General features: G+C 39.9%; 2 protein-coding genes across 2 annotated transcripts; one reads left to right on the top strand and one right to left on the bottom strand.

The window, feature by feature from the left end:
• The first annotated feature begins 650 nt into the window (after positions 1-650).
• On the top strand, positions 651-4,199 carry LOC126592246 (uncharacterized). The gene is made up of 3 exons (XM_050257968.1): positions 651-1,276; positions 1,379-2,068; positions 2,348-4,199. Exons 1-3 carry the CDS (start codon positions 651-653, stop codon positions 4,197-4,199), a joined length of 3,168 nt encoding a protein of 1,055 aa, XP_050113925.1.
• A 1,804-nt stretch (positions 4,200-6,003) lies between these two features.
• Positions 6,004-8,541, bottom strand: LOC126592475 (subtilisin-like protease SBT4.3). Its single transcript, XM_050258159.1, has 6 exons — positions 7,682-8,541; positions 7,016-7,517; positions 6,802-6,899; positions 6,495-6,713; positions 6,340-6,408; positions 6,004-6,251 (listed from the first exon to the last, which is right to left on the bottom strand). Exons 1-6 carry the CDS (start codon positions 7,903-7,905, stop codon positions 6,233-6,235), a joined length of 1,131 nt encoding a protein of 376 aa, XP_050114116.1. The 5' UTR covers positions 7,906-8,541; the 3' UTR covers positions 6,004-6,232.
• Positions 8,542-8,886: the final 345 nt, after the last annotated feature.

The following is an 8,886-nucleotide window of genomic DNA, read 5'->3' as shown; positions in this document are numbered from 1 at the left end:
GATGTCCCAAATAATTTTGGCATGCAGGATCCTCATGACAACCATAGCATTCCCCCTGGTTTTGAACATGTTGAGACATTAGCTAAGGATGTCATCGATATTGTCAATCACATAGAAGGCTGTGATATGGATGGTTTTACTCCTGTGTTATCTAATAGTCAACGGAAAAAACAAAAGCAGCTTGCCAATCTTAATCAACCCTCTGATAAACCATATCCAAGTAGGGTCCGAGGAATACCAGCTCGTTATAAATGAAGGTTCTCTTCTGGAATATCCGTGGCATTGGTAATGATAACTCTCGGACGGAGCTCTCTAACATCTGTCGGTTGCATCACCCGGATTTGGTTTGCATTGCGGAGCCCATGGTGACTTTTAATTCTATCTCAGCTGCTTATTGGGATTCTTTAAATCTATCTGCTCTTACTTTTAATTCTAGAGGAACTCTTGCTCCCAACCTTTGGTTACTAACATCTTCGGCTTGTGCAGACCCTTTAGTTATTTCTATCTCTGATCAACAGGTTACGGTTCGCTGTACTTTTGACCATATCCCAAGCCAGTTCACATTTGTTTATGCAAGCACTTCACCTATCAAAAGAAGAGACTTGTGGGCTGATTTTATCTCTCTGCGCCCACAAACATAAGTTCCATGGATGGCTATTGGCGATTTCAACGCTATCTTGGGCGCCCACGAGCAGATGGGAGGAGGTAGACCGTCCCAAGCTTCATGCGCTCAGTTTAGTAATATGTCTGACACTTGTAACTTTACCCACTTGAACACATCTGGGGCAGCCTTTACATGGTCTAATGGCTGGAGGTCACGTGGTCGCACTGAAAGAAGGTTAGATCGCTCCTTGTGTGATATAAGCTGGTTTGATTCTTGGCCCCACTCTAACTGCATAGCATTGCCAAAGGTAGTCTCAGATCACAACCCCCTTATCTTCTCTGGTTCTAGAGTTTTGAGCAGTGGTCATCGTCCTTTCCGTTTTCAATCAATGTGGGTTCAACATCCATCTTTTCGAGAAACTGTAACTCATTGCTGGAGAAATACAGTTGTCTATGGTTGTCCTATGTTTATCATTCTGCAAAAATTGAAAGCTCTAAAAACCTGCTTGCGCCAATGGAATTTTTCGGTCTTTGGTGACGTCCATAATAGAGTGGCTAATGCTCGACATAATCTTTCTATGATTCAACAAAGAATTTCAACTGAGGATATAAATAATGATCTTTTCGAGGAGGAGATTGTCGCAAAGACTACAGTAATGGAGTCTCTCCAAATGTAGGAGGCATTTTGGAAAGATAGAGCTCGTGTTAAATGGTTAACTAAAGGGGATAGAAATTCTTCTTTCTTTCATGCCTATGCTCGTATTAAATCTTCCAGCTCTCATATCAGTTGTATTCTTGATGGAAACAATCTTCTTACTGACCCGCTGGCAATTGAGAACCATATTGTTAATTTCTATCAGACTTTGTTTGGCTCATCTTTCACCCCTTCAGGTATTGATGAGGTTTGTGAAGTCATCCAGCTGATGGTCACAGACTCTGAAAATGATCTCTTATCTGCATTACCTATTGATGAGGAAATTAAGGAGGCAGTTTTCTCATTAAGTGCTTCCAGTGCGCCAGGGCTAGATGGTTTTCCAGGTTTTTTCTATCACCACTGTTGGGATATTGTCAGCTTTGATGTTATTCAATTTGTGAAGCAATTCTTTCAATCAAATTGGTTATACCCCAATGCCAATAGTAATTTCTTAGTTTTGATTCCGAAGGTGGAAGACCCTATTTCCATGACTCATTTTAGACCTATTGCTTTGGCAAACTTTCTCTTTAAGATTATTCCCAAAATTTTGGCAGTTCGTCTTTCTCATATTGTTCAACGCATTATTTCTCCGCATCAAGCTGCTTTTATACCTGGCCGACGTATCACAGATTGTATTGGCCTTGTTTCAGAATGTTTCAATGTGCTTGACAAAAAAACTCGTGGTGGCAATATGGGAGTCAAAGTTGATATAGCTAAGGCTTTTGATACTTTAGATTGGTCATTTCTATTGCGGGTGCTTACTAACTTTGGGTTCTCCACTTGTTTTATAGACTGAGTTTCTACCATCTTAAGATCTGCTAAATTGTCCATCCTAATTAATGGTTCCCCACATGGTTTTTTCTCTTGTTCCCGAGGAGTGCGCCAAGGGGATCCTCTCTCTCCGTTACTTTTCTGTCTAGCTGAGGAGGCTTTATCAAGGGGCCTGAGTCGTCTTCAACTTGATGGGCTTACTAAGCCAACTTTTGCTCCAAGAGGTTGTATCTCTCCTTCTCACGTTCTCTATGCATATGACTTATTCATTTTCTGTAGAAGTGATGGTGTCACTCTGCGTAATTTGCAAGGTTTCTTCAATAGATATAGTAGAGCCTCTGGTCAATTTATCAATAAGGCAAAAAGTACTTTCTACTTGGGCTCTACCTCAAGGCATCGCAAAGCTGTGGTTGAGAGTTACTTGGGTTTCAAAGAAGGCAAATCACCTTTTGTCTACTTAAGAGTTCCAATCTTCTGTGGCAAGCCTAAAAGGAGTCATCTTCAAGCCTTGGCAGATAAAGCTAAAGCTAAGTTAACTGGTTGGAAGGGGAAACTTTTATCTATGGCAGGAAGAGTTCAACTCACTCAATCAGTTTTTCAAAGTATGCTCTTGCATAGCTTTTCTGTTTATAAGTGGCCTTCTTCCTTGCTAAGGCCTCTTTCAAGATGTGCTCGCAATTTTATATGGTCTGGTGACGTAACCTCTAAGAAGTCTGTTACCGTTTCTTGGCGTCAGATTTGTGCTCCGAAGAATGAATGTGGTTTGGGTTTGCGTGATCTTGGCTCTCTTAACACTACTGCTCTCTTAAAGCTTGGATGGCTTATTATTACTACTAATTCCCCTTGGAGTATTTATCTTCGGGAACGTTTCAAGCTACATGGTCGCCTATATTCTTGTAGTTATAAGCGATCTTCTATATGGCCTGGTATTAAATCCATTCTTCATATCTTGTTTCAGAATTGTCGTTGGGTGATTGGAAATGGTTCTACTACTTCCCTATGGGTTTATAAATGGCTGGATAAGCCTATTGTGGACTTCGTTGGTGCAACAGAGATTGCTCCTTCTTTATCTCGTACTAAGGTCTCAAATATTATTCGTATGGGAAAATGGGTTATTCCTTCTATTTTTTCTTCTACTTTCCCAGACCTAACTAAAGAGATTTTAGAAATGCCTCTTCCAATTGATGAGGATAAGGACGTTTTAATTTGGGAAGTTTCTACATCTGGTGTTTTTTCGTTCTCCGATGGCTATGAAATTGTTCGTCATCGGTTTACTGTTAAGAGTTGGGCTTCCACTATCTGGCGTCCTTTCATCCCACCTCGTTACTCTATTTTAGTTTGGAAGATTCTATTCAACAAGCTCCCAACGGAGGATCAACTTCAGCGCCGAGGCATCCCGCTGGCTCCAATATGCCAACTATGTCACAAGAATTCTGAATCTATTGACCACTTATTTTCTAGCTGTGAATTTGCACAATGTGCATGGCGTTGGCTAGCTACCCAATTTGGCACTATTATTCCACCTACGGGCTCCCTATCTGATCTTTGGCTTGTTTTTCTGTCAAAGCGGTTTTCTCCACATCTTCGCAATGTCTGGCTAGCTTCAGGGTTTTTCTTACTAATGGCTATTTGGAAGATGCGTAATAAAGTGAAGTTTGAAGGCAAACCTCCCTCCTTCTCACGTCTCTACCGCTCTACCTCGGCCTGGATTAGGCAGGTTGGAGCTCTCACCCCTGGCCATGTACGAGGCATTTTGGATAGGCAACTTTTAGTTTCTCTTGGAATATCGCCTAACTCCTGTAAAGCTCATTCTATTGTCCCTGTTCTTTGGCACCCCCCTCTTTTTTCTTGGGTTAAAGTGAATACTGATGGCCTTGCTAAAGGTAATCCGGGTCCTGCGGCATGTGGCGGGGTTTTTCGTGACTCTGCAGGTTATTTTCTTGGTGGTTTCTCCCTAAGCTTGGGCCATCGTACTTCTTTCTATGCGGAGCTCCATGCTGTCATCCTTGCTGTCGAATTGGCCCACGTGCGGGGCTGGAAAAATTTATGGCTTGAAAGCGACTCTTCTAGTGTAATATCATGTTTTGCTTCTGGATCTTTCTCTCCCCTTTGGTCACTCCAGACACGCTAGAACAATTGTACTCTCCATTTGCAGAACATGATTTTTCGTTGCTCTCATATTTTTCGAGAAGGGAATGTTGTTGCTGACAAATTAGCCAATTTAGGGCTTCTATCATCTTCACTTGTTTGGCATTCCACTCCCCCTATAGAGATCCTTCCTCCTCTGCACTCAAATTTCTTGGGCATGCCAACCTACATGTTTGTCTCCTCTTCTTGATGTGTGTTCTCCTTTCTTTTCCTAACCTTTTTAGATTCCCTTTTGTTTTGCAGCTTGTCTTGCAGGTTATTACCTTTTAGGTTTATAGAGGGGTTTGGGCTTATGTCCGCCCAGTCTTTTCCTTGTATTTTCTTTTCCAAGAGGGGTACGGTCTATGTCCCCCCCTCTTTTGTATTTCCTTTCTCAAAAGGGGTAAGGTGCATGTCTCCCCCTTTTTTGTATTTCTTTTCTCTTGTTCTATGAGGGGTTAGGTTTATGTCCCCCCCTGTCTAGGTGTATCTTCTTTTTTCTTATCAATAAATTTCTCTCGTACCGCCGAGGTTCTCCAAAAAAAAAAAAAAATTAGATTCTGTAATAGGTACAGTACTGTAGTTCTTGTTTCTTGACCATTAATAGAAAAAATGGGTATTTTGATATGGGTCCAAATGACTTATTTCAAAAATAAAAAATTACTAAAAATTAGACTTATTTAAAAAATAAACCTATAAAATTAGATCTATTTCAAATTTTTCCTAAAAAAATTATGGAATACGGAAATTGACTTTGTGAAGCATGGCCCATCCGAATGTGAACTGACATGTACGTACGTAACATATATAGGCAGCTTCCACTTTAAATATATTAATTTTAGTAGATATTAATTGACAATAACAAATCGGCAATACTTAGTAAGTGATTGACCCATTGTGTGGGCTTAATTCTATCTCTGCTCCCATTAGAATAGCATATCACCTTCTTCTTAGTGTAGAATATTGTATTAAAAAAATTGACAAAATGGCAGGAAAATTAGATTTACCTCCAAAAGAAATGGTTACAATGTGATACAATAATGTCGTTTTTCTATTATTAAACTAGATTTATGTCCCATATTTATTTTCGTGCTATTGTGTGCCATTTTTTATTTTTAATTTTTGGTTATAAGGCGGTCGTAGACAAGAAAAAAGCAAACAATAACTGGTCTAGAAAACATTACTCCAAGCTTACAAATTCGATCAAACATAACGCAGGTCTGTTCTAGATGAATTGTGAAGAGTTATATAAGAGACCTTATACATGTTTATTATTTGGAATATTGTAGGAACCTATGAACTATGAGAAGTCATGAGGGCTAAACACTAGTAAAAAAAACACTTTGCGCGACGCAGGTCCTTCGTCGCACAAAGTCAAAAAACGTCGTGCAAAACTTTGCTCAACGAACCTTCGTCGCGCGCAAACCGTCGCGGCAAGGCAGTGACAGAAGGCTTTGCGCGACGAAGGGGTTACATGCGTCGCGCAAAGTAACTTTGCGCGACTCAGTTCTAGGTCGCGCAAAGTGACTTTGCGCGACGCATTCCTACGTCGCGCAAAGTCACTTTGCGCGACCTAGGATTGAGTCGTGCAAAGTGGCATAGGTGTCTTTGCGCGACGTAGTCATGCGTTGTGCAAAGTGACTTCGTGGCTTTGCACGACGTAGGACATGCGTTGCGCAAAGTGGCTTATTATCTTTGCGCGACGTAGGCATGCGTCGCGCAAATCCCTTTTTTTTGTTTTCGTCAAAAATATTTGTTTTCAATTTTTAATAAATATTGTAATTAAATTCTAAACAATAATGAATTAACCAAGCAAAAGTATTTAATTATAAAATATATGAAAATGTACGTACAAGATGTTCGAACAAAAAAGAAAAAACTACAAGTAGTCTTCTAGGTTTGATATGTCAAGCTACTGGGTATCGACAAGGCAAGGTGGCTCTGAGGTCGAAGGTGGAGCAAAATTAAGTGCTAGTAGTGAGATTTGGAGGCTAGACATGGCTCGTACAAAGTCTCTCACCGTCCTGGTATAGGTCCTCATCTCCTCGCCCTGGACCTACATAGCCAAATGAATACAACAGTCTAGGAGATGAAGAATCATCAAATTCAGAACATAGTCAACTAAATTTGGTCCAGTCGCAGACGTGATAGAAACAAGAGGCGCATCAACATCTTTTATGACTTCACTTTGTAATATCGTCGCTTGAGGGACCCTATAAAATAAGAGAGGCTTTCAAGAATTTAAAAAGCAACGTGATCGAAAATCGCCAACCTTAACAGTATTCAAATGAATCTATACCTGGTGGAGTTCATGTAGGACTTGACCACATTTAGCTCTTCTGTGATTAAATTCACCCCAGGAAATGGGAGAACTTGAGAAAAAGTTTCGTTCATAAAATTAACAAAAATTATCCCAACTGCCCCAGATCTGTAAGCCCCAGGAAATCTAGCGTTCTTCTCACATACAACTATCTTTCCCTTAACTAAATCAGGGTCCAGGCAACCTTCCCAACATATACTAAAATGCAACAAGAAGTCAGTACTATAGTTTCATTTTTATTCCTTTATATTGTATGCAGTAAAAGTGAAACAGGGACAAGAATTACCAAGCTAGCATTTGAGAGCATTTTGTTCTTGAAGCATCTTTTCCATATATGAGAGGAAAATTTGTTCCATTTAATGTGAACGTGTTCGTAGAGTGCCCCTGTTTGTGATAAGAACATTAAAAAGTATTGAAAGGAAAACAATCTGAGCCACAGTATATACAAGTATTCATAAAATGTTTTTATTTTGTTGAAAAAGGAAGTGGATGAGACATACGACTAGTTTCTTTCCGTTTGCAAGAACAATGCTGTCAATAATCCGGCGATCTGTGGTACTAGCTGCAACTGTGAATATCCATGGTGCTACACTTGACACAGGACCAACCTTATAACTATTAAATATGGTTCCGGCAGACTGTGAAGTTAGTATCCCTTTCTTCATGGCATGAAAGGCACCAATTGCAATCGGGTCAATATAAAAATGAGGCTCAGAACGAAAAAATCCATTAAGTGAAATTGAAATGATGTCAACTTCATCAGCAATTGCATCGTCAAAAGCAGCCATGATACTGTCTGAACTACACCCGAAATCAAGATCACAGACTTTATATGCTGTGATTCTCGCAGCAGGTACACCTCCTCTTGCAGTACCATTTGCTAGTCCGTAAAAGCTTACATCCTTTACAGGACTCCTGGCTACAATTGATGCACAGTGAGTTCCATGACCCCAGAAATCCCTTGCAGAGTCTGTTAAGTAATATCGAGCACCAACGATATTTCTGCAAAACAAACATTTCTTGATGTTGACTAAATGTTGCAAAGTACAAAGGCAAAACCATTACAAAAGTAGTTTAATTATGAAATTTTGAAATGAATAAACTCAACCAAAAGTTTTAATTCGTATAATTGATAACTTTATGCATGTAAATATTGAGAGACATACTTGTTGCAGGTGAAATTTTTGCCGCCATCACAAACACCTTTCCACTTCTTAGGAGGATGACCAAAACCTTCCTCTTTAAAGCTCTCAGCTTCAGGCCAAATTCCAGTGTCCATCACACCAACAATGAAATCACTTTCAGTTGTGGCATTTCGACTGACTTTCACACCAACAATGATATCACTCTCAGTTGCAGCATATAAAGCAGATTCAGAACTAACAATCATCCAATTCAATCAATTATCCGCTACACGACCTACATAGTCATATGAATACAACAGCCTAGGAGATGAAGAATCAAGAGCATTCACTAACATGGAAAAACAATATAGAACTTGCTGAGGTCCTGAAATTCCCAGTAGCATTATAACTACCTTTACTATTTGACCAACAGTAGGTAACAACCAGTCTAAAATGCCTTTGGTTATGGAAATCTCAACTCGGTTCAAAAGTCATAGGATGTAGTTAACTATGATTTACGGCTACTAAGTCAAGTTCATTAGTTTTGACTTTAAATATTTCTTAGATTCATACAACTCATAACTCAAATGCAGAAAAATGAAACGATGGTTGGACGGTATCAACCGTATCATTTCATTTAATATAGCAGCAAAGAAAAGAAAAGGCTCGGATGGAAATTGTGGAATTGAAATCATGATGTTGACAAATGAAATTGGGCCAAACGACAAATGGAAAAATGATCGCATGAAATTTCAACCAATCATCTATAAACATACATAACACCAGCCATCAATCATCAATCTACAAATGCAATTCAAATTTTAGGAAAACCCTAAATGGTGGCAACAGAACAATCATCAATCTATAAATTCTAAATTAAAAACCCTAAAATCCCTACACCAGAAATTCACATTAATAACAAAACCTTAAATCAAAATTACCTAAATTTTAGAGGGATGACGGCGGGGGTGTTGTCGAAGAGGAGAGAATCGACGGCGGGGGTGATGGCCTGGGTTCTCTGGGATGTCGTCGAGAAGGATGATGGGTGGTGCCGTTGTGTTGGTCGACGGCGGTGATGGCTGGTGAGCACTACGAGGAGGAGGACGATTGAGAGTTGGAGAGTCGAGGGACTGAGAGTCTAAGAGTGATTCTGGTACTCGGGTGGAATTGGCTGAGGAGGATAGTCGGCTGGAGTTAGGAGAAAGATTTGGGTTTGGTTTGGGAAGAGAGACCAAGTGAGAGAGATG

This window comes from Malus sylvestris, chromosome 12 (assembly GCF_916048215.2).
Source record: "Malus sylvestris chromosome 12, drMalSylv7.2, whole genome shotgun sequence".
Taxonomy (NCBI): Eukaryota; Viridiplantae; Streptophyta; class Magnoliopsida; order Rosales; family Rosaceae; genus Malus; species Malus sylvestris.
This window is presented reverse-complemented; position numbering and strand designations above follow the sequence as displayed.

Bases quoted from the DNA above. Each gene is read 5' to 3' on its own strand.
- LOC126592246 (XM_050257968.1), top strand. From the start codon at position 651: ATGGCTATTGGCGATTTCAACGCTATCTTGGGCGCCCACGAGCAGATG. The intron at 1,277-1,378 runs GTAGGAGGCATT...TAAATCTTCCAG, and splicing joins GTAATGGAGTCTCTCCAAAT to CTCTCATATCAGTTGTATTC. The intron at 2,069-2,347 runs GTTCTCCACTTG...CATTTTCTGTAG, and splicing joins CGGGTGCTTACTAACTTTGG to AAGTGATGGTGTCACTCTGC.
- LOC126592475 (XM_050258159.1), bottom strand. From the start codon at position 7,905: ATGATTGTTAGTTCTGAATCTGCTTTATATGCTGCAACTGAGAGTGAT. The intron at 6,900-7,015 runs GTATGTCTCATC...TATCACAAACAG, and splicing joins CAAACGGAAAGAAACTAGTC to GGGCACTCTACGAACACGTT. The intron at 6,714-6,801 runs GTAATTCTTGTC...GTTGCATTTTAG, and splicing joins TGCTCTCAAATGCTAGCTTG to TATATGTTGGGAAGGTTGCC.